This window comes from Rana temporaria, chromosome 4 (assembly GCF_905171775.1).
Source record: "Rana temporaria chromosome 4, aRanTem1.1, whole genome shotgun sequence".
NCBI classification, from domain to species: Eukaryota; Metazoa; Chordata; class Amphibia; order Anura; family Ranidae; genus Rana; species Rana temporaria.
In genome coordinates, this window is record NC_053492.1 from 300,363,992 (window position 1) to 300,389,994 (window position 26,003).

Below are 26,003 nucleotides of genomic sequence, written 5' to 3' on the forward strand. Positions count from 1 at the left end.
CTCATTAATGTGAAAAGCCGAAACAACCTTTGGAAGGAATGACGGCTGCGGCCGCAGCACCACCTTATCCTTATGGATGACCAAGTAAGGAGCCTTGCAGGACAAGGCCGCCAGTTCAGATACCCATCTGACCGAGGAGAGACTGTAAAGCAGGGTGAAAAATCGGACCCTGCGACAGAAGATCTTCTCTCGGGGGTAGACGCCAAGGGACGTCTGCCACCAGACACACCAGGTCCGCGTACCAGGGACGGCGCGGCCAATCCAGATTGTTGTTATCCCCTCGGCTTCCACTCTGCACAGCAGGTGAGGAAGAAGCTTCAGAGGAGGGAAGGCGTAGATTAGGCGATAGTGACCCCATGGTGCCAGCAACGCGTCTGCCCACGGATCCCTTGACCTGGCCACGAACCGTGACACCTTCCGATTGAGAGGGGACGCCAGAAGGTCCACGTCTGGAGTGCCCCATTTTTGGCACAGGCTCTGAAACACCTCCGGGTGTAGCGACCATTCTCCTTTGTCTAGCGTTTGGCGACTTAGGTAGTCGGCTTGCCAGTTCAGCACCCCCGGAATGTACACGGCCGACAGAGCCGGAACGTACCTTTCTGCCCACCGGAGGATGTGCGTGACTTCCGTCACTGCAGCCAAGCTCCGTGTGTCCCCCTGATGATTGACGTACGCCATGGCGTTGTCGGACTGGATCCTGACCGGTCGGTCCTGTAGACCCAGAGACCACTTGGAGAGACAACTTGATCGCTCGGAAGTCCGGGACATTGATTGGTAGGTGGGACTCCTCCTGCATCATACAGGACAGGAAAATAGCACCCCACAGCAGCGCATCCCCCCCGGTAGTAACGGAGCCCCCAGGGACCCCCCACCTCACAGTCGCCACCCAGAAAACGGGGGAAGGAGGGAGAGAAAGGGAGAGAGGAAAGCAGGGCGGACCCTCAATCGATCTCCCAGGAACGCACCAGCGAACCACCATGCCAAGGCAAGGGGACACTACTTTCCCATCCTGCAACAACCGGCTGGAGGCATTACAGACAGAACCAACATCCGCTTATGGCATGGCTGTCGGCCCGGCACACTGTGACACGGCCATAGAGACCGGTCATATGTGTGCCCTGGAGCATGTCGCTCACCGGCCACCCCTGGAGCACGGGGAATGTCGGGGACGGCCCAGCGCATAGCTAAAGGGCACACGCTCGATGGCCGAACAAGGGGGGGGACTACAAGGATCGAGGATCCAGCCTGTCACCCAGTCGGCAGTTGATTGCAGATCCCAGGATCCAAAAAAAAGCAGGAAAAATTAAATAAAAGTGAAAAAAAAAAATCGCCTAAAAACCTCCAGAGCACATGGGCCCAGAGGAGCCATGTCTTCTAATGTTAGGCAGAAAAAAACTGGGGCTGCGAGAGTGGGATGTACCCCTGGGAGGTGCTGTACTAAAATAAGTGTTTTAACACTTGAAGTGCTGTTTTTTCTGCCTAAGTCTCTCCTGAAAGGAAGGATATATAACCCTAAGGTCAATGCTGCCGTGTCTGTCCATGAACGGAAGAGGAAGAGAGAATTTCCGTGGATGCCATTTTGTGGCTTCACACCAAGCAATATAAGTCTTCCAGACCTTATGATCTTCCTGGTGACAGCTTTTCTAGCATTCACTAGGGTAGATACACCACTGGTCCCAAGATTCAACGATCCTTCGACACCGTCCATGACTGTAGGGCCAGTCATACTGCCGGCAATTCCAGGATGTTGATGGGCAGGATCTGTTCTGTTCTTGACCATTTCCCTTGAGCTATGAGCCCCTTTAGGGTCGCTCCCCAGCATGAGTGACTGGCATCTGAAGTCCGTACTCTCCAAGTTACCGGGAGAAAAGATTTTCCCTTTTGCAGGTTCTTTTAGTCTTTTTCAACATTACAATTCATACCTTTCAATATAAATATACATAAAAATACTAAAACACAAAAACAGTCTCAATATACCCCTAATATTAAAATGTATTATTGATCTCGGTAGTTCTCCTACTAGAAAGTCTATTCCTATATAAAATATACCCCAGTATATACTCCCCTAGTCAATGTCACTGATATACAAGGAGGGAGGGCAATAAGAAGAAAATAGAAAACGGATACTAAATAAATGGAACGGGTAGAGAGGAGAGGGAAGGAAAAAAAAAAAAAAAAAAAAAAAAAAGAGTATAAGAAGAGAGAGAGAGAAAAAAAAAGGGAAGTGTACATAAAAAGCTTAAGAAGGCTCCTCAACAGAGCCTATTGATGGATAGCAACATATACCTATCAAATCCACTTCAAAGTGAGATAAAAAAAAAAAAAAAAAAAAAGGGGGAGGGGGGCGGGGACGGGTAAAGTGAACCTATACTTAAATTTAAGGCGGCTCTTTACCAAGGCCTATTTCTGGGTAGAAACATGTGAATCCATCACATCCACTAAAAATTTGAAAAAAAAAAAAAAAAAAAAAAAAGGGAGGGGGTTCTTCCCTTCCCCTTCTCTTGTAATTAATTAACTAATTTAGATCCCATTTACCATCTCCAAAGTGATCTTAATACTATTAAACCTAATTTAAACCTTATTTCTAATATTAAATTGTTGTATGTATATTAAACCAAGTGACTCCTCTAACCCCCAAAAACCTATCCAGAGGGGAAAAAAAAAAAATGAAACAGGGGAGGGGGGCACAAGGAAGGGAGAAGGAAGGACCCATATCATATGTCCCTCCCATCCCCAATCCCCTCTATATATACCTCCGATTCCCTAAACTCTCTCCACCCTCTCCAGATCTTAATAAATCTTGGCCTATACTCATTATGGTTTGATAATAACTCCTCTATCAATCTAATTCTGTCAATCTTTCTTAAACCATTCTCCTATGGATGGCGCTTTTTTTTTCTTCTTTCCAATTCCTTGGAATTAAGACTTTAGCCCCATTCAATAGGTGTGGGACCAGAGACATTCTATATTTTTTCCTTGTTAATCCTGTATTATGAAACAGGCAATACCGGGGATCTTGTTTCACTTCTATTCCACTAATCTTCTTTATCAGCCTTAGTACCTCTCTCCAATATACCTGTATCAATGGGCATTGCCACCATATATGGGCGTGTGTCCCCTCCTCCCCAATCCCTCTACAAACACAAAGGTGATACCTCCTTGTTTATTCTATGGAGTTTCATTGGAACATAATACCATTTAGTTAAGAGCTTATAATTCATCTCTTTTACCTCTATTAAAGTGGAGTGGACATATTCTAGAACTTGTCTCTTCTTTCCCTGTTATTGTTTGATTTAATTCTAATTCCCATACACATACATACACACATATGATATCTCAAGGTTGACCTTTTAGTATTTATAACCCAGCCTAAGCGGCAGAGCTGGACTGCCCGGGAGCCGTGGCTGCAGCGCTCTCCTTCTCCTCCTCTTGTATCACACACACACAGCGGGCATCTTCCGCTGTGTGTCATGGAGCGGGTTCTGTGTTTGGTGGCCTGATGTGACAAGGTCTCGCCCCCCTAGACCAGCTAATGTGATAGGCAGAACACCGATTCAATCTACTATCACATTAGCCGGTCTAGGGGGACGGGACCTTATCACACCGTGCCGCCAAACAGCGTTTGTGTAAGGTGAGTCTGAAGTGGTGATGGGGCAAAGCAAGGCGGCAAGTGATGGGGCAAAGCAAGGTGGCAAGTGATGGGGCAAAGCAAGGCGGCAAGTGATGGGGCAAAGCAAGGCGGCAAGTGATGGGGCAAAGCAAGGCGGCAAGTGATAGGGCACTGTAAGGCTGCGTTCACGGGCACACTGAGGCTGCAGAGATCAGTACTTATATGCTTTATGTTACTATTGTTAAAGTTGTTAAGTTATTTTTGGAACTTAATTCTGCTTAAAATATTTAACAGTGTAATTTCATGAGATAATTTACAAGGGCGTGTTTAGGGGCGGACTTAGGGGAGGTGTTGGGTGGGGCAGGGGAGGTGTTGGGTGGGGCAACTGGTGGCGAGTAACTCTTAAGGCCTGGCTAGTGGCTCAGGACTTGAAATTTTGAGCCCTGCATATATATATATATATATATATATATATATATATATATATATATATAAAAATATATAAAATGCCCTGTTCTAGAGCCTGTAGCGAGTGTTCCCTTGGGCCTTCAAAAGATCCAGTACTGGTGCTAGGACCTTTGTGAACACCCGGGGAGCTGTAGCAAGCTGTAGCAAGCACGAAAGGGTAGAGTTACAAACTGAAAATTACATTCCTCAACTGCAAGTCACAGGAACCTCTGATGAGGCTTAAAGATAGGTACGCGTAAAATACACATTCTTTATATCGATGAAGGCTAAAAAGTCTTCCATCTGGAACAAGGCTACAACTGAGCGGACAAACTCCATCCGAATAGACTGGATTAGTAGATACTGGTTCAGGGATCTTGGGTCCAAAATAAATAAATAAATAAATAAATGGGCCCGGTGACTCCATTTGGTGTTTAACAGTAAAAACAGGTTCGCTCCTTCGGATACAGGAACCTGTACAATCACTCTTTGATGCACTAAATGATGTAGTGCCTGAAGCAAAAAATCTGAGGGGAAACGCTAGATCTTAAGAACCTCTGAGGGGAAACCACCCGCAACTCCAGCTTGTAACGGCGGAATATAATTGAGGCGACCCACTGGTCCTGAATTATTGTTGTTCAAATGTCCGCAAAGTGCAGCAGCCTTCCCTCCACCCGATAGAGTGGGGGCTTCTCTTCAAAAGAAGGGCTTGGCGTTTGATTTAGAATTTTGGACCCAGAGCTTTTTCTGTCCCTGGCCTAGTGGCTTGCCCGTCTCTAGCGCCCTGTTGGCAGTGAACTGCCTTGGCGCTGAGACATTTGAGGAAGCAGACCCTGAAGTTTTAAACAAGGGATGGCTGGTGCTTTTCTTCACAGGAAGTAGAGCACTCTTCCCTCCAGAAATCCTTTTGGATATATTCATCCAAATGATCACCAATAATCGTTCCCCCTGAAAAGGGAAACCTGCCAATAGCTTTTCAAAAGGAATCTCAGCTGACCAGTTCTTAAACCACAAAGGTCTGTGCACCTGTACAGACAAGAGAGCCAAATGAAAAACCTGCTGTATTGGATCCTTTTTAAAAGGCATCAACAGCAAAACACAGCGCTCGAGGAATATTTGTCTTACTTTCAGGCAGATCATATTTCTGGTTGGGCCCATCAGGCCGTATGACCTGATCCTTTACGGACTGGCAGATACCAATGGCTGCAACAGCTGGCTGAATAGCTGAACTGGCCAAAGAAAAGGACGTTTTTAATAATGACTCCAATTTCTTGTCAACAGGATCCTTCAAGCCCTGTGCATTATCCACCAGATAAGTTAAGTTCTTGCTTAAGGAAGAGACTGCTGCATCTATGGCTGGCATGCTCCTTCTCTTAACGAACTTTGAATCCATGGGGTATAAAAGGGAAAACATCTTAAGAGGAACATATTTCTGTCAGGATATTCCCAATCAGCATACACCGCCTGTTCCAGCAGGGAGTGTAGGGGGGAAAGCTTGTGCGGCCTGAAGAGGCCTCAGGGATCCCAAGAGGACCAGGGGGGCTCAGTCACCTCTGCTTTTTTAAAAGGCAACTTAACCACTTTAGCCCCGGACCATATTGCTGGTCAATGACCGGGCCAGTTTTTGCGATTCGGCACTGCGTTGTTTTAACTGACAATTGCGCGGTCGTGCCATGTGGCTCCTAAACAAAGTTGGCGTCCTTTTTTCCCCCACAAATAGAGCTTTCTTTTGGTGGTATTTGATCACCTCTGCGGTTTTTATTTTTTGCGCTATAAACAAAAATAGAGCGACAATTTTGAAAAAAATAAAAAATGAATATTTTTTACTTTTTGCTGTAATAAATATCCCCAAAAATATATATAAAAAAAAAAATCCTCAGTTTAGGCCGATACGTATTCTACTTTTTCAAATTTTTTGTAAAAAAAAAAAAAAAAAAAAAAAAACGCAATAAGCGTTTTATGACATTTTTATTAATATATATATTTTTTTACTAGTAATGGCGGCGATCAGCGATTTTTATCGATACTGCGACCATATGGCGGACACTTCTGACACATTTTTGGGACCATTGGCATTTTTATAGCGATCAGTGCTATAAAAATGCATTGATTACTATAAAAATGCCACTTGCAGGGAAGGGGTTAACACTAGGGGGCGAGGAAGGGGTTAATTATGTTCCCTGTGTGTGTGTTCCAACTGAATGGGGGGTGGGACTGACTTGGTGTTCATACATTGTATGAACAGATGATCAGGCATTTCTCCCCTAACAGGACCGGGAGCTGTGTGTTTACACACACAGCTCCTGGTTCTCGCTCTGTAACGAGCGATCGCAGGTGATCGCGCCCCTATTGGCTGGATCGCGCGATGATATAATATTATGTGATCTCGCGCAGCCGAGCCGACCTGCCGCCGTAAAACTGCGGCGGCTGGTCGGCAAGCGGTTAAAGGCAGAATGAACCATTTCGGTCAGAGTCAGGATGAAAGCCTCTGTGGCTGAGAGGCAGACATCAACTAGATCTCCTTTTGTCCAGATTGCTCAAAAGCAGACTCATCTGCCAGGCACTCCACTGAATCCTGAGCTTTTTTAGCTCTTCCCCATTCTCAACCCATTCCTGCTCCAAACTAGGAGGATCCAGGGAGGGGGGTCTATCACGCTTCTTGCCACCACCCTGCGGGATGGAGGCAATCATGCCATCAATCCTGTGCTCTAACCCGGCTAGGGCTGAGGACAGTTCATCCTTGGTGATATGGGGTAAAGCAGCAGTGTTGACTAGGCACAATACCAGATAGGCGCAGCGACTCAGATTGTTTGGAAGCCTCTGGTCTTTCAGGGGATACAATACAACGCCAATACAACACCATAACTAGGTTCATCAGGAACAACGGATGACATAGGTGTGCCCTTCCCTGTAGTGGTAGTCCCACTCATCTTTTATGAAGACATTTAATAGCCACAAAAAGAGAAGAGTATCTGGGTGTAGATTTAACACACCTCAGAAGGGAGACCCTTTAATAGGGCTCACCAAGCTCCGATACAACTATCTAGCTAAGCACTATAGCCTGCCAAGCAACACTTGGTGACTCACGTGACCCGGGTAAGGAGATATGAAATGCTACAAATGCCTGTTCAGCGCCTGATCTGTATCCCACAGCTGCCTGAAAGTACCGCATGCTTGGCCTACACACCTTAAATAAGCTGGGTGTGCCCAGATAGAGGCTACTGCGCATCTGCGGCAAAGCCGCCAAATAAACTGCCAAGTCCAGCGGTGCTTTTGCAAATGCACGTGTGCCATGGCGAACCAAGGCAAACAAATTACACAGTTGTGCTCCCATCCTACAGGTAAAAAAACAAAAGGTACACTTTGCAAACACCCACAGGGTGGGCTGAGGTGGAGAGGTAGGCAGACTTGGTCACAATCGCCACCTCAGCCAATCAGAGAAAGCTTTGTAATCAAAGAACACAAAGCTCCCTGTGAAAGACTGAGCAGATCACCCAGAATTCATTTTGTTCTGGAAGTAGTACGAGAAACAGTGCTGTACTGCATATATTGTAAGTAGCGGAAGTTACACACAGTTTATACAGTGCTCACAGCCGCTGCATCCGTAAGTGAAGCAAATGGGCAATTTGCACCAGCTTCGTCCAAACGATTTAAGGGTTCACTGAAACCTGGAGTTGTGCTTTACGCAAAGTTTATGCAACAGTTTTCTCGTGAATTTGCAACCTCTATTCCTGGGCAGCCCAATTGTGACAACATTCAGGTTTTGGGACAGATTTCTTACTGAAGACAAAGTTTCACTCTAAACACAGTTTGGAAGTGGTCCGTTTTTATTTTGTTGCAGTGCTTCTTTAGAGTCAAATGCACACCAGATGACATGGGATACATTTTTGACTGCACTCCAACATAGACAGTCCAAAAAAACAAGGTTATAACTTAGGGGTATAGTTCACACAATTGCAGTGCAATGAGAAAAGTACAGCGAGCTGCATTTTTCTGCACTGCAAATACACAGAAATGCGTGCAAAGACATGTAAATGCACTGCAATGCACATAAAAAGCCCAAATAAGGAAGTTGGAAGTGACCTCAAAAAGGAAATGTAAGCTTACGAAAAATGCACCACTAATGCATTCAAATACGCTTAAAAATATGCGTCAAATGTATACAAAAACATGCACTAATCATGCAGTTTCTGGTGTGAATGGGCCCTTACAGCAGCAAGGGAGGAATTTATGAATCAGATTGCAACCCTGTAGTAAATCAGTCTAGCAATGCCTTGCTTTGTGGCAGAATTGATAACTGTTTCACCGTTTGTGGGAAACTGCATTTAGTTTGCTCACATCCTAAATCTAAAATGTAGAGCGTTTAGTAAAGCCTTTTTGACCAAAAAGCTTTCAGCTACTGTGCACATCTTGTCTGACTGCATGTTTGTCTATCATGGTATTCATTAACAGCAATTAGCAACGGGAACTGCAGCAAACCAAACTAGGCACTCTAACAACTTCAGTATTTCACTCAAAAACCAATTGGTTTAGGTCTTAAGCCTCAAAAAGATATCAGCATTTTCTTCTGAAGATGCAGCCAGCCACTAGGGGTAGAGTTGATCCTTCAAGCAGAATTCTGGTAATTACAATTTCTTTCTAGTAGTTATTTTAGTCGTATCCCTTTCAAATTGACACTAAATGTAAAAATATGCTAGCGCAATCACTATGTGATCAAAAACACGTCGATTTATGTCTGCCTAAAAGTCCTGATCTTCTCATTCCAATGCCACAAAATAGTTTGCATTCACTTGTGATGTCATATGGTAATCATCTCTGCTTCTAGAAGGTAATCTCCAAATATCTAGGGCCAATATAATACAAGATTACTCAAGAGCAAACATGAATTTAAGCAAAATCAGGTTTTGGTAAACACTAAAAAATAAACTGTGCTCACTTAAAATACACCATAGTCTCCCTTAACACGAGACAACGACCAAAAAGTGAACAAAAAGAAAAAAAAAAAAAAAAAACACTGTATTTTTTCATCTGAGATGCATTAATAAAAAAATAAAAAGCTAAAAAAAATTAATGCGCAAAAAAAAAAAAAAAAAAAAATGAGAATCTGCGAGGAAAAAAAAAGCCATTCCAATGAAGTAAAATGAATAAAAATGAATATGCAACTAAAAAAAATGCCACACCTGGACAGATGCGGGATGCATGGATAAAAGAGTACTGCTTGGTGGAGTATCTGCAAAACTGACCCAATTTTCCTGATGTGGAAGCGGCGAGTGTGCTGGCCATGATCCTTCTCCAGACGAACCAACTGCAACAGATCATACATTAAAGTTAGATTCAGTTTATCGGTAAACCTAATGGAAGCAGGCAAGTGTAGTGTTTTAGTAGCACTATCCTGTATGAACACAGTACCAAGAATTCAGGAATATCTTTATGGGTCTAAAAGGCAGAAGAAGCAATAAAACTATAAGTTCTCTGTCCACAACTTTAAAAAATAGGCATAATTTGCTCTCACTGTACAACCAGTGTGTTGGATTTAACTCCAGCGGCTTTGATTGATAACATTCCACCTTTCTATGCAATACCTCAAACATTTACTGATTAAAATAATTTTAAAGGCATACATATAGTGCATTTTGCCTGTAAGGTATTGTGCTTTAGCTAAGACACTCTGTATGAAAAAACTAGCAATAAGTGGCTTATATGAAACCTGGGTTTAAAATCTCACCTGCTTGTGCTTCATTGTAGGGGGGCCAAAAAGGACCAGCTACAGTCACAGGCCGATCACCGTTTCCTCCACTGGCATGTCGGATGTGCTTTCTCCAAGAGTGTGGCGATGAAGGTGGTGACTGCTGGGGAGATACTACAGGTGATGTTGATTCCTTGCAGGGAAAAAACAAAACAAAAAAAAAAAAAAATTAAAACTACGTCCCTGCATATTAACTAAAACATTACCATGCCATGCAATTATTGACTAAAATGTACATTTCCTTGCACATTAAAGCCAGCAATACGTTTTTTTTTTTATTATAAAAAAAAAAAAACGATTTGGAAATATGCATGACAAAAACTCCACATCAATTAGGCATAACTGTAACCTGTAAAATTAACCAGAGCACTATGGGTTAAAGAGGCAGCTCAGCAGAAAAGGCTTGCTTTGTGTCACCGCTTTCACCATCTGAAAACATGACTGAGCTACCTTAAACAAGTCATTCATTGTGCGTTCAAATACTAGCTACAGATCTTTGTGAACTGCAAAAAAATAAATAAAAAAGGAATTACTGCGTTACTATCTAGTGATCACTTGGAAAAGAAAGGAGCCGGTAAATGACATGACATATTTGCCGGCTCCTTCCTCCGCTCTCCATCCTGACAGATAGAGGACAGAGGGGACCTTGGAGCACAGACGGAGACCGAGGAGCACAGAGACTGGGAGGAGGATATGGGGGAAAGTCAGGGGCAATTGGTGCAGCGCTGGGAAAGGAGTTACAATCACAGATCTCCCAGTGTAGATTCTAATAAAGCAGCTGAAAGCAGCGGGACGGAGAAGAGAAGCGTCTGTCAGCTGCTTTATGGAAATCTATACATGGAGATCGGCGATTTTAACTCATCCCCAGCGCCACACCGTTCAGGTCAATCAGGAAGGGTATCTGATATATTCACAATGTAATGAGTACCAAGTTCTCCTGGGCCAGGCCAGAGCAATCAGAATCCCCTCCTTTAACACATCTGGCTGAAGTTGTTTATGGCTAACGAAATCCACCTGCCAATTTTCCACACCTAGAATGTCAAACTTCTACTGCCTACTTGATAGTTTATATACACCACCACTGTGGCATTGTCCAACTGAGCACTTAAAGCGGTTCTCCACCCTAAAGTGGAGTCCCGCTGATCGGAACCCTCCCCCCCTCCGGTGTCACATTTGACACCTTTCAGGGGGAGGGGGGTGCAGATACCTGTCTAAAGACAGGTATTTGCACCCACTTCCGGCCACACGATACGGGCAAAAGACGGGCATTCCGTCACATCCCGTCTGTCGCCCGTTGTGTGCTGGGAACACTCGGCTCCCAGCACACAGCGGGAGCCAATCGGCTGGCGCGGCGCGACTCGCGCATGCGCCGTAGGGAACCGGGCAGTGAAGCCGCAGCGCTTCACTTCCTGGTTCCCTGAGCGTGGATGGCGGGGGGAGCAGCAGAGAGATGAGCGATCGCTCGTGCTCTGCTGCGATCGGCGCTGGACTCCAGGACAGGTAAGTGTCCTAATATTAAAAGTCAGCAGCTGCAGTATTTGTAGCTGCTGGCTTTTAATATTATTTTCCCGTGGCACATCCGCTTTAAAGAGAGACCCTTCAGCTGCACTGACCAATGTAGCAGGGAAAAGAGAATTGTCCCTAATTTTAGGAGGTTGTTGGGCAGCATCCTCTCTCCTGTGGGAACCTAGCTCCTTGGATCAAAAGATGGTCCAAAACGCCACCTAAAGCTTACCAGGATGGCATCCAACATCAAAGTCCTCTAAGACCGAGGAAAAGATTTTCCCATCTCCAGCATCCCTGAGAAGATCCAACAGTCCAGGGACAGTAAATGGAAAAAGAAAATACGGACAGCCGCACTCCAAAAAAACTTGATTGTCGTCTTTATTTAAAGAGTAAGACATCTGTCTAGAGGGAGAATCGCTCTCACATGGACGGTATCCATTGTCAAGCCCAGATAATCTAACCTCTGTACTGGGATTCAGAACCCATCCAAACCTCTAAAGAACGTGCACCGTGTGAGAGACACTGATCTCCAGAATTGAAGCAGATTACTCCCTCAGAAGTCATTTAGGTACCCTATTAACAGGGATCTTCAGGTATGCAAAGGCCCTAGAACCAGAGCCAGGACTTTGGTGAACACTCTGGGGCAGTGGACAGACAGAATGGTGGGGCCACAAACTAAAAGTAGTAGTCCTCCACCACAAAACGTTGAAACCTTTGGTAAAGGGAGGAGGGAATCCTGCAGGTAAGCATCTTTCATAAGCACTGAAGACAGAAAAGCTCTGTGATGGAGGAGACAGGCCACCAGCGACCCTAGTGATTCCATCTGGAACTTCTGCACCTGTACAAACTTAGTGGTTGTAAAAAATCACCTTGTAAAAACAACCCATCCCGATTGAAATATGAATTTTTTATATACAATACCTTTTTATTTGTGATAACATTCCCTCTGTTCTCAGCTGCATAAGAGCTCAGGGAGAGAAGCAGCAGCAGCACACCAAGCTTGCCAGTGAATGTCAGAACAAGTCTGATGATCAGAGGAGAGTAGGCCGAGTTGCCAGCATAGCTAGAGAACTGACAACTGGTGTGCTCTCTGGTTTAGTGTGGTCAGTTTTAAATTGGGAAAGAAAGGGGACTAGCAGAAACACCAGGGATTCCACATAAAGGAAGCAATACAAAGAGAACAGAATACTACTTTCTCATACAAGTAAATAGTACAGCAGACACATATCAGGAATATGAAGTGTTGAGGTAACAAACACTAAGTCTCTTGAGGTCCAAATAGGTTGAACGATAAAAAGCAAACTTTTTGCCCTCTGAAACAATCACTCCTTGAGACAGAAAATGATCCAGGATGGAGAGGGAAGGCTCTGACATTCCAGCTGGCATCTGAGAGCCACTAGGTTGTGGACCTACGTGTCCACAAAATCTGTCAAACATTGCCCCACCCATGCAAATGGGGGTGCCACTTCATTGTAAAAAAAAAACTTGTCACCTGGCTTAGAATTCCTTGGAGTTCATGGTTTCCTGGGTTTGGCCTTAGAACCCAAGGACTGAGACTGCCGAAAGGAATGCTTTTTGGAAGTCGAAGAGACGGCAGGTTTTTGAAAATATAGGCTTTGCCTTTTTTTAAAACAGTTTCCTTACCCAGTGTTGCCTTCTGGATGTAATCATCCAAAGCAGGTTTTTAAGTAATTGCATTTAAGCATTTCTGCTGCCCAACACTGCGTAAGATCCCATGCATTTGTGTGGATAAGACCCCTAGCTGTTGTTGCTGCATGGAGTCCTTTGGTATACATTAAGATCGCGTCTTTTCGGAGCAGAGACCACTACAAGGATACTTCTCTCTCATTATGCAAGGAGCCCAGGCTTTGACACACCTACAGCTTCAATTGCTGATTGCAAATCTGCCCCTAAAAAGAGGCAATGAGGCTTTAAAAAGGCTTCCATATGTTATTAGATGCATCCTTAAATATAGAGACCTCTTCCACTGGCCATGTGAGGATTTTGAGATAAGAGACTGCCAGATCTACCGAAGGCATACTTAATTTCACAGTAAACTCTTTTCATTGGGTATTGCTGAGTGCACCTGTTAAATCTAAGTTTGATTTTCACAAAATATCACAATAACATGGTCAAAGAAGCCCAAAAAAAAGGACCATGTACATATTCATAAGTACAGGGCAAAAAAGAAAATAGTCAGGTTATATAAACGCTGAAAAAAAATAGGTAACAATTAGGACAATATAACATACATAATCTACTGAGCCAGTTACAAAACAGCTGGGCAGCAATATAGAAGAACTCTTTAATGCACACTGTACAGATATTACAGCACCAGCAGAAAAAACCCACGGATATATCCAAAATTAATCTGTAAAAGGCATTTATTTTTTTTAGCACTCGCTGATACCAAATACCTACTGCAACGGTTTGGTTTACACTTCAGCAATGGTACAAAGCATTGCAAAGTTATTTACAAATGAAATACATAATTTTTTCTTTGCACTTTTTTCAATGTGAAACATGTAAATATATATGTTAAAAGGCGTAAAGATATTAACAAAAAAAGTAAAATGTTTATAATTAATAGTTTATAAAAGTAAATAAAAAATTAGCAGGAAAACAATTAAATGGAGAAGGAGAATAAGGGAGTTAATTAAGGCTGATTACAGTAAATTAAGGGTTAAAACAGAGGAACATTTAATGAAAAAATTACAGGTTGCTTTAAACTGACTTCATCTGCAGATCGAAGTTCATCTCCTTGATCTGTAGATGAAGAAACAAAACATACAAAATGAAACAATCTTTTTTACCTGTTTCAGTAGCTGAAACAATGTTGTTGATAAACATTGCCTTGCTGCTTTTTATTTATTTTTGACAGTCATCGGTTGTTAAGGACGCTGCAACCCTGTTCCTTAACCTATAATAGGCTTTTTTTTCAAACACACATACACACACACACACACACACACACACACACACACACACACACACACACACACACACACACACACACACACACACACACACACACTTCAGCTGGGAAAAAAATGGAGGAATTCCTCTGACAGCTGAAAGAACCAAGCCTGAAAGTATGAAATTTAAGGTATTGGAGCATCTGCACTCATGCAAATAGTATTGGTGCAACTACCAAAGTGGCAGAGAAGGAAGGAAAGAAAAAAGAAAAAGATGGGAAAAATATGGGAGAGAGCGAGAGAAAGAAAAATGAAAATTAATGGAATTAAGGGAAGGGGAGGGAGCCATTTCCACTGCAGGCAATGCCATCCAGGAATTCAGATGTAAAACCCAGCAAAGTATTAAAAATATGATCCCATATGCCTCCATTTTATCCTCATCCCAAACAAAATTAAGTAAATGAGAATGTACAGCAAAGGATTGTAATCTTTCAAATGGAGGGCTCGAGTATGTTTTTTTTTCTTTGCCAATTCATACTTCGCTGTCCCCCGCTGGCTCTAACACCTAGCGAACAAAGCGCTGATCAATCATGGGGGCAGATCCCGACTCCATTGTCACAATCTAGCTCAAGCCTGGATCGACTTCAGCTTGCTGTCTGCTTTAAACAGGTCACAGGCATGCAGGGCGAACTGCACTCCTGTGAGCCACAGAAGTAGTACAGCCAGCCAAATGAGCTTTGACTGTACTTCTCCTTTAATTTATGAATGAATAATTTATGCAAGAAAACTCACAAAGATCTTTTAGGTCCAATATCAACTCTGACCATAGGGTTTTTCAGGAGTAGATGCCTCCGATGAGGAGTCTTAGGGGGGTTTGAGAGGGGAAATGTTTTCATTTGAAACCAAGGAAGTCCAAGCCAGCAAATATTCCAGAAAGCTGCAGCACCCTAGCACTAGCAGTTCAGAATTACAACGGCCCCAATCAGCCAAGAGTGGACTGAGCCGAAAAGCACCAATGTGCTGGTTACCTGAGAAATTTCAAACAAAATCTGCAAGGAACAGCAAGGGTCTGAAATGCAACTAAGCAAATGGGTCTGTCTTGAAGGAAACTACCACACATCAAGACCAAAAAACATACATGCAAGTTCACAGCGTTGGTTAGCTCTTGAACTGTAGAGTTCAGGTCTGGAAACAGAAAATCAGAAGATTTCTTGGGGAAGAAAAAAAGACCATGCCCAAGAATAGACCCAGATACAACATTTGGTGTGTCAGTTGCAGCACCAATATCTAAAAAAGGTACAGAATCCAACTGAACCTTTAAGTCTGGACTGTGTGCATAACATCAACAGAATTTGCGCTGTCTGTTCCCCTAAATAGGAGGTTGTCTAGGTATTCTAAAATGGGAAAACCCTGGAAGCGTAGACACTCGAGGGGCAGGCAATAGGTAAAAAAGTAGGGCTACATACTAGTAGCGTGTGCCCACAACAAAAGGGAGAAACAGGGGGTTATTTACGAAAGGCAAATACTCCTCTTTGCACTACAAGTGCACTTGGAAGTGCAGTCACTGTAAATCTAAGCGGTAGATCTGAAATAAGGGGAAGCACTGCTGATTTTATCATCCAATCATGTGCAAGCTAAAATGCTGTTTATTTTTCTTGCATGTCCCCCTCGGATCTACAGCGACTGCACTTCGAAGTGCACTTGTGGTGCAAAGTGAATTTTCCTTTAGTAAATAACCCCCACAGCGTTGATGAGCTGAAAGGATGGGGAAATGTAAATATGTATCCTTACTACCCAGCAAGGCCAGAAAGCCTCCCTGGTGGAGAGAGGCCAGGATAGATTTGGTTGATCCCAAGTGAGCTTTTGGACATTTTATTTTAAAGTTCGTAGTAAAACCTTTTCTGTATTAGCACAAATTTGCAAAAACTGCTTGGTTCAAAAGGCCTGCAAAAGCAGAATGGAGATCTGCCAACCTCTGCAAAGGCACAGATGGGTTGGATAACACAAAGCAGGGCAGAGAACAGAACACTAGATTGAAGCCCCTGGACACTGTTTCTTAACCAAGAATCAAAGGCATTTTATGACTAGGTGTCCACAAAGACCAACAGATATCCCCCACTCTGGAAAACACAGCCATCCTTTCATGCTGAAGAAGACCTGTCTGTGGGCTTAGATGATTTAGAGGCCCGTGGTCTGAGATTGTACTAGGTCTCTCCCTTAGGCTTCTTCTGTTGTTGTAAATAAGTACGCTTACCACCACTGATGTCCTTTACGAGACAGTCGAGCAAAGCACCAAAAAGATGTTTGCCATTAAAAGGCATTTGTAACACACATTTTTTACATAGCTATACTGCAGATCAACATTTTACTCACAGATTTTCTTATATTAAAAGACAGGAGACAAACAATCAACACAATGTAGGGCTGAAGCTAAAAGCTCTAAAGCTCTCTACAACCAAGGCCTCATGTACACTGCTGCTGGTAAAAGGAGCAGTTGGGCATTTTTTTCAACTGCCCCCGAACTCTCCTCTATGTTATCTTACCAGTACATGTACACAGGGTCGTTTAGTGTCATTTCTAGGCAGTTTAGTGACTTTTTTGGAACGCAAAAAAATGGGTTCAGAAGAGTTTAGAGGCATGTCAAGCGCCAAATGCTCTTGTTTACAGGCGTTTGTCCATTTAAACACGCCCACTGTATCAATCCCAATCCCCTACGGTCTGAAGGCTGACAATCTAGCTAAATCAGGTTGCACAGCAGAGTTTGCTAGTGAAAATACAAATTTGGAAAAGTTTTCAAACATTTACCACTGGGATCCCCAAAAACTAGAGCATTTTAAGGAGGTACAGACAGTATTTTGTTAAAACCAGGATATCCCCAGATCCACAGTGGGAACAGCCTACTTTTGAGGATGAAAATACTCATGAAATGGCTATTGGTCTGCAAAGCATTTGGGAGATGTAAATAACTTGTCAGGCATGTATCAGTCTTTGCACAGAACAGGTTAAAGTAAGGAGTGTACTAGTAAATTGTTGAACTTGGGCCCTTCAGGGAGATTAGGCTGAACACAGCACTAGTGAAAGCTACAGGCTTCTCCATTTTAATCACAACTTACAATGCTATACAACATTAATAAGAGTCAATATGGAATGTGTTAGTCTGGGAGCCATTTCAGCTGACTGAGGCTCCTGAGGAACAAAGTCATCCATTAAGGGTTTAGCCCAAATGACTCATAAAAAGTTCTCAGGAAGTGGGTCACACAAGAGGCTGTGCCATGGTCCTGTACCTGGAAAGCATTCTGCGAGTAACAGTATGTGAAAGTCTGGAAAACATCACTGGCAAAAGCCTAGTGCCTAAAGGACATGTTCCAGCCAGAATACGCAATCTTCAGTCTAGCGAGAGCCAGGTACAAGATCCAAATCATATAGACAATATCTTGATTGAAGAAAAAGATAGCTTGACTAAAAAAATAAAAAATAAGAAATTGAAATGGACAGTAAAAAAAAAAAAAACTTCTCAATAAAGAAACTGTCCATTCTCCTCACTAGCAAAAAACGAAAAAGCATGTTGGGAGCAGGAGCGTTTTTTTTTTTTGCCAGCATCAAAAATCTTCCTGTAGGCAGCTGTATACTCCAACTGTCTCAGATTAGAGTTCCTTAATGAACAAAAACATTATTCAATATTTAAAAGGAAAATTGCTCCGAAGATGATCATTTAAAACTGAAAACCTAACTTAAAGTATTTTAGTGACACCTCAGTACCGTCACTTATAGAGTACATATATACTTGAATAAAGTTTAACAAGACAAGAAAATATCAAATCCCATTTGATTATTAGAATGCCACTTGAATGACTAATAGATCACTAAAAACTTCACATTACCTGCTGTTCTGCTGAACCACGTGTCTGAATCACATCGTGACTAACAGAACCTTTTTTGACTTGTGTTCTTCCAGGCGGAGGTGGAATAACCCCTGAGTAAGAGTTGTCTCCATCTGCACCGTGGGCAACTGGATGTCTTGAATCTTGTTCATTTTTAGACACCAAAAATCTTGGCAGGGGTAGATCTTTTACTATAGAAGACAGGATTGTTAAAAACATTTGACCAAAGTACGTAAAATTACACATTCTAAATTAATGTACAATTTACAATTGGGTAAGAAGACAATAAAAAAGACAAATATAAAATATTCACTAGTACAGTAAGTAAAAAGCCAACAGAAACCAATGTCAAACTCTTAAAGAGGTACTAAGCTCTTAATTAAAGAGGTTACATGACTTGTACCTACAGGTAAGGCTATAAAGCCTTACCTGTAGGCAGAGCTTTTTTTCTCAAAAAATAGGTGCAGGAACCCAACCACGACCCTGTTCAGATTTCACAAACAGTAGAAAGGTCTTAAAGCAGTGTTAAATACCAGGACTGCATTACATACAGAGTGCAGAGCTGTGACTTGTACACACAGAAACCAGACTTCTGTGTTTACAAGTGATTGTGGTGAGCAGGCACCAAAGGGTCTGAGCCAGAGGTGGTGGAACTCAGTTCCCCCAAGTTCCCCCTGAAAAAAAGCCCTGCCTGTAGGTACTGTGAATATCTCCTAAACTTACACAGTTTAGGAGATAATCAGAGTTAATGCAGCCGATGACATCACTGGCGCATGTGCTCTAAAGGTTTGGCTTACAGTGCCGGACCTTCAGACCTGGTGCCGTAAACAGCCAGGGAAAGATGTCAGCCCTTTCAGCAGTGACATTGCGGCGCTGGAGGGCTTCGTTCCATGACAAGTTTCTCATATTGTGCTAGTATACGATGCATACATTAGCATTAATATGACATTGCCTTGCACGAAAAAATAAAATGTCCCCCTTTAAACCACCTGCGGTTTACTACCGCTTTAAATTAGAAGCAGTTTATTTGTTCTGTAAAATTTCAATGCACACAAAGAAAAAACAATTAAACCTTAACCACTTAAGACCCTGGCCCCTTTTTGCGATTTGGCATTATGTTGATTTAACTGACAATTGCGCAGTCGTGCGACGTGGCTCCCAAACAAAATTGGCGTAATTTTTTTGGTGGTATTTGATCACCTCTGCGGTTTTTATTTTTTGCGCTATAAACAAAAATAGAGCGACAATTAAAAAAAAAAAAAAAATGCAATATTTTTTAATTTTTTTTGCTAGAATAAATATCCCCCAAAAATATATATTAAAAAAAATAATTTTTTCCCCTCAGTTTAAGCCGATATGTATTCTTCTACATTTTTTGGTAAAAAAATCAAAAAATCAAAAAAAAAAAAAATCGCAATAAGCATTTATTGATCGGTTTGCGCAAAAGTTATAGCATTTACAAAAAAGGGGATAGTTTTATGGCATTTTTATTAATTTTTTATTTATTTTTTACTAGTAACGGCGGCGATCAGCGTTTTTTTTCCATGACTGCAACATTATGGCGGACACATCGGACACTTTTGATGCATTTTTGGGACCAGCGAAAAGTGCTATAAAAATGCACTGATTACTGTGAAAATTACAATGGCAGTGAAGGGGTTAACCACTAGGGGTCGCTAAGGGGTTAAGGGTGCCCTAAGGGAGTGATTCTTACTGTAGGGGGGCGTGGCTGGACGTGTGACGTCACTGATCGTCGTTCCCTAGAACAGGGAACAGACGATCAGTGACAAGCCACAGAGAACGGAGAAGGTGTGTCTACACTCACCTCTCCCCGTTCTTCAGCTCCTGTGACCCGATCGCGGGACACCGGCGGCGATCGGGTCCCGCAGGCACGGTCACGGAGCTTCGGACCAGGTCGCGAGCGCGCCGGCAGCACGTGCGACCCATGGCTGGGCACTTAAAGGGCAACGTACCTGTGCCCAGCCGTTCCATTTTGACGACATATATCGCGTTAGGCGGTCCTTAAGTGGTTAAAAGGGGTTGTAAAAGGATAATTTTTTTTTAAAATAACAAACATATCATACTTACCGATCCTCCTGTTCTGGGGTCCCACGGCAGCTCTTGCGGCTCCTCCCCACAATAGCTAACCCCCCCTCTGGGAAGCTCTCTCCCGAGGGGGTTACCTTGTGGACGTGCTGCCTTGTCATACAGTCTGTGTCCATACCCCGTGTATGACTCGGCCGCCTCATTGGATTTGATTGACAGCATTGGAAGCCAATGGCTGCGCTGCCATCAATCTATCCAATCAACGCCGAAACTCCGTGCAGGAGAGGACACCAAGGGACCTGCAGAGCAGGCGAACTGGCTCAGGTAAGTAAAACGGGGCGGCATAGGATGCATTAAGGTGAAAAAACACACAAACCTTTACGACCCCCTTTAAATTCTTTAAAATCAGTCACTGTTAAAATTGTGCGGGCAAACAGTATACAACAGGGATAGAAAATATATATATTTTTTTTTTTAATACAACAGCTGCTGCCCAGCTTATTTACAACAGAAAGGCAGCGTTACAGGAAACCGATTTTTTACAAATTAAATATTTAGATTTTAGACATGTTTTATCCATTGGACAAAAAAAAGCTACAGAGGTAAACATGGACATATAATTAAATACATACGATGAGCCGCCTTTAGTGTAAGACAGAAAAACGTTGTCCCTGTGTTCGTACAAGCCGATAGTAGCAATCTGCTCAAAGGAAAGAACCTTTTCACATAAAATGCATTATTGTCTGATATGAACAGCACATTTCCCCACAGATATGGAAAAAAAGGTCATCTTCATGAACAGGTGTCCTATAAGCTTTCTATTTTTTTAAACCTTAATAGCACATATGAGATATACTCAGAATACCCAAGCTTTAAAGAAAACATTTCATGTAGTTTGTCATAAGTTTATTACTGCACCATCAAAAGATTGGGTGTCCCATTTATGAAACTGAACAGCAGTGATCCCAAGGAACGCCGCTGATCTCAGCTCATAAACGGTTTATGAAACAGATGATCAGGGAGAACATGTTTTCTCTGATCATCTCAGCACACAGAGAAGCTGTCATTGTCTGACACAGAAACGGACAGTTTATGAAGCTGCAATCTCAGCACTTCACTGGCGATCTGTGTCAGAATTCACACTCCCCGATTCACCAGCTTAGAGGTGGAGAATCGGAGAGTGAAGAGAGAATCTCGGGGGGATCTGAGGGGGAATGGAGGAAGATTATCAACTTCCTTCTACCTCGATCAGACCCCCCCCCCCCCCCCCCCAAGAAACCATGTCCCCCTGATATATATCTCTCTCCATCTATATATTATGTAGGGGGGCCATTTAAAAAAAAAAAAAAAAACATGAGGTGGGCCGTCTGTCCATGTACTGAGCAGTGATAATTTAGATAGATAGATAAACCCACTTTTTGGACTTCTACCTATAGGTAAGCCTAGAATAAGGCTTACCTATAGGTAGTGGAAATATCTCCTAAACGTGCGCCGTTTAGGAGATATTTCACTTGTAGTCCACTGGAAATAAACGGCACATGCGCTGGGAAGAAACTAAACTCCATGCTGTTTCTTCCCCAGCATATGCCGTTTTTTGTGCGCATGCGCAGAGTGACAGCATCACCGCTCCGACCAATCACAGCGGCGATACCTGGAAGTCACTCCGGAACATGTCGGCGGCCGGAGGGGGAGACGTGGACTGATGCGGGGGCTTCGTTCTGAGGCAAGTAATACATAATCAGCGATACTATAATAGCATACTAGGCGATTATGCCTTTGTCTTGCTCTATTAAAAACGGACACCTCCGGTGTTTTGCCAAGTTTCTGGTGCTGCAATCTTGTTAAGTCTCGCAAGATTCCAGTATTTGCGGGCGTTCTCCACTGTTTTGAAGCATTTGTAGATCGCTTCACTTCATAAAAGGAGAAGCGATCTACACGGCTTCATAAACTGGCACCCAGAGAATGATCTACTCTGTGAATGCCAGAGAATGGAGCACTGGATATTTTTCCCTGCTTCATAAATGGACACCTTTGTCTTGAATCAGGTAGCTAGACATATGATGTCCAAATATCCATGCTCTACTTACCAGTGTTTAAACTTTCAACCCGCAGAGGTAAACCAGACTGTGCTACTGCCACAAGTTTCAATGCAATGTAAAACTGACTTCTTCCAAAATAGCCAAGCCTTGTTGCGCCGCACAGTTCCATTATCTGAAAAATATTTGAAAACAGCTGGTCAAATTCACAAGAAGTCCTGAACCAACTTCTGATTTTATTCACCAACAGAGCCAACACCTGTATGAAGTCATGATCTAGACAAGTGGATACAAAAATTTGCTTAGCCTACAAGATTTTTAAAGCAAAGGAATAGGCTTACAAAAAGTGTTACTAAACCCACAACAGTAAAATCAGTCTGTATATGCAGTAAAGCATTCTGGTTATACTCACTGTGAAACCTTAGGGGATAATCCTTTGCATGGTGTAAAAAGGCAGTTTGATCTTGTCCTCTCTGATCCGCCTCCTCTACTGTCCTTAATCCATCTCCTGATAAGACGAAGCCTTTGGAGTCACTCTGCACATGCTCAGTTTGGTGTGTTTTGCTACAGAGATTTGTTTACCTTGGGAGGGTGCATGTGATCAGCACAAGGCCATTCAGCACTGTCCAGACAGAGCCAGGGGTGCTGCAGCCTGATAGGATATAGTGAGAGTAGAATGAAAACTCATTCTACAAATCCTCAGCCATATGTAATCTCACTAGAGAGAATTTAAGATTTTACACATAGACATCTTTTTTCGCTTCTGACGTACATGCATTATGGAATAGTTTCATCAAAAGAGGCACCTTTTGCAAAATTCTTCACAATGTTGCAAAAAGATTTGCCCAAAATGTTGCATTTGTAAATGGCTTTGCCTTTACTCTTTTTTCCTGGTAAATCCTAACTAACCACACAATCTGGAGACTTTGCTTGCCACTTCATGATTTTAAGCCCAATATTGTTCCAATATTAAAAAAGTATGGCCACTGTTAAACTGTGCTTAAAGCTTTTGTCCAGTGAGATGCCCGTTATATAAGCTGTTGGCTCTTAAAGCTTTTCTTTTGACGATCGTATAGGAGAGAGCTCATTGTGGTGAGGTTTCTTCTCTGTCCACTCTAGAGTAGAAAGAAACTGTACTGGAGCATACAGTGGGGAAAACAATGTCAACCTGCCTGGATATGCAGTTTTACAGATATTACAAAGGTGTTATAAGGTAAGCCTAGTTAGTTTTTTTGCCCTGAATTTTATACAATACACAAAATGACAAAATTGTAATAAAATTGTGGTCCAGGAAATGTATGCAACTGCCTCCAATTAGTAAGAAGACATTCCCCCTCCCTGTAAAAGGTTGAAGTGGTCTCTCTTTCCCTACATTACCCAAATTACTTCTGTTCTGAAAATATTAACATAGGCCTCAGCAGCAATTTTTATCAAACTGACTACTAAGTGGAAAAATTAGTCTTCAGGCCTTTTCACACTGCCCTCACATTAAACTGCAGCAGTGTGTAGGCAGCTGTAGTGAGCCAACAGTAGGGTGCATCGTGATGTATGTTTAAGCCAGGGCTTGATAAAATTGCTTGGAATCTAGGAGCCAGCTAGGAGCCAGGAACGTACCCCATCCCGCTGAGCTTGCTCGCAGAAGTGAACGCATACGTGAGTAGCGCCCGCATATGAAAGCGGTGTTCAAACCACACGTGAGGTATCACAGCGATTGGTAGAGCGAGAACAAGAATTCTAGCCCTAGACCTCCTCTAACTCAAAACATGCAACCTGTAGAATTTATTTAAACGTCTCCTATGGAGATTTTAAAGGGAAAAAGTTTGCCGCCATTCCACGAGCGGATGCAATTTTGAAGCATAACATGTTGGGTATCAATTTACTCGGCGTAACAATATCTTTCACAGTATAAAAAAAAAAAAAAAAAAATATTGGGCCAACTTTACTGGTGTCATATTTTTTTATAAAAAAAAAAAAAGTGTATTTTTTCCCCCAAAAAGTGCGCTTGTAAGACCACCGCGCAAATACGGTGTTAGAGGCCTTAGGGCCCATTCACATTAGATGCAGTCAGACTGCATTGGGTGGCTATTCCAGAACAGTCCCACCACATAAAAAGGCAGTTACATGTAGTTCACCCAATGAGAAAGGAGCTACATGGAAAAGGGATTGGGGAGGGCGCGCACTTCTAACTTGAGCAAGTTAAAAGATTTAGAATGTTCAGATGTACTTTAAAATGATCTGTAATAAAAATTACTACACTGGAATGTATGTTCAGGTATGTCAAAAGAAGTTTATTTGCTCTGTTAGGCCTTAACACACAGGCATTTACGTATTGGAGTTCTGCAACGTAAAATTTACAACGCTATTCCTGCTTTTGGGGAGCCCTGATGCTGCATACAGCTGTCCATACAAGTGAAAAGCTGTACACGACCAGCTGCTTGTGAACATATATGGCTTCTGCATCAGCTAGTACCTTTGAATGTGCATATAGTGCATTTCACTAAATGCAAACATTTGGTAAGAGCATGTGCAGGTAAATCAGGGTCTGACAAATATCAGGTCGCCATGGGGACTAGAAATTGCATCCTGGCGCCTGGGCTTTTGTCAGGTCATTTAATGTTGGTACCATTTAGACCTTATTAACAGCCTCCTCACTGCTGCCATCTCATGTGCACTTATTTGTCCTGTGCAGCATAAACAGCTGCTCTGCCCACAGTTGCCGGTATACATCTCTGTACATTTAAAACATCCGTACACAGGCCTGGAAGTTGTGTAGAGGCATAGTCTCTTTAAACCCAGAAGAAAGGAGAGACATGACCAGGCTAACCAATGGGCAGGAGTCTTGCAAAGATTATGCTTCTACACAGCTTCCAGAGCTGTGTACAGATGTTTAAAGTGCACAGCAGCGATGGTGGGTGGCCCAGCGGTGGATGCTGTTACACAAAACAGATATGCGCACAGGGGATGGCAGCAGTGAGGAGTCAAAGTCTATTTTTATTTTAGGTGTAAAAAGGCAGAGATACCCTCTAAAATCTAAAATAAAACCACACACACACAACCTTTAGTTCAGCTGCTTACCTCTGCTGAAAAATTGCAGAGGACAATCGGCATAATGAGTTTCCCCTGATAAGAGGTTCTTCCTGTCATTCTTTCTGGCTCTGGTGTTACTTGGTGGGGCAAAAGAAAAACTGTCTCAACTTTTTTTTTTTCCCGGAGAAATATATATATATATATATATAGCAAATTTGTCAAGCACCGAAGTAAATGCTGATGCATCATTTACCAGCTGTCATTTGCCCAATGTGCAAAGTACATAAGCAATCCTAAATAAAAGGTGAATTACAGTGTTACTAAACCCAATAATAAGAAAATAGTTCATCTGCCCCCACAGCTTATAAATCATCTTATTACAATAAAATACTGCCACTATATACCTTTTTGAATGATCAGTATACCGCGTTATATGATAAACTGCACACAGTTTCTCCAGTGCTGAGAGTTCAGGAAGGAGGAAAATTCCACTGCAGCCTGTATACACGCTCACATGTGTGATGTCAATATCATGTGACCTGGCTAGCTCTGATCAAGAAGTAAATGTTCTCTCAAGCATAAAAGACTGAGCATGTGCAGGTCGGCTACCCTGCCTGCGTTAGCTGGCCTTCCCCAGATCAACAGTGCAGGGAGGGGAGGATCTGTGCATACAGGATAAAAAAACAGCCTTTTTACACAATGCAGAGGATTAACCCCTTACGTTCCACAGTGAGTATAACAAGCATGCAATGCTTCATATACAGACTGATTTTACCAATACCTCCATAG

General features: G+C 42.7%; 1 protein-coding gene across 4 annotated transcripts in view; it reads right to left on the reverse strand.

Moving 5' to 3' along the window:
- The window catches only part of REPS1 (RALBP1 associated Eps domain containing 1), a 137,495-nt gene that overhangs the window by 79,435 nt on the left and 32,057 nt on the right, over window positions 1-26,003 (reverse strand). For 3 of the 4 annotated variants that reach the window (XM_040350535.1, XM_040350537.1, XM_040350534.1), the window contains exons 2-5: window positions 22,239-22,362; window positions 18,106-18,296; window positions 9,783-9,936; window positions 9,238-9,362 (exon numbers count right to left, since the gene is read on the reverse strand). In XM_040350535.1, coding sequence (XP_040206469.1) covers window positions 9,238-9,362; window positions 9,783-9,936; window positions 18,106-18,296; window positions 22,239-22,362 — 594 coding nt within the window. The remainder of the gene's footprint in view (window positions 1-9,237; window positions 9,363-9,782; window positions 9,937-18,105; window positions 18,297-22,238; window positions 22,363-26,003) is intronic. The other variant, XM_040350536.1, reaches the window with a different exon arrangement.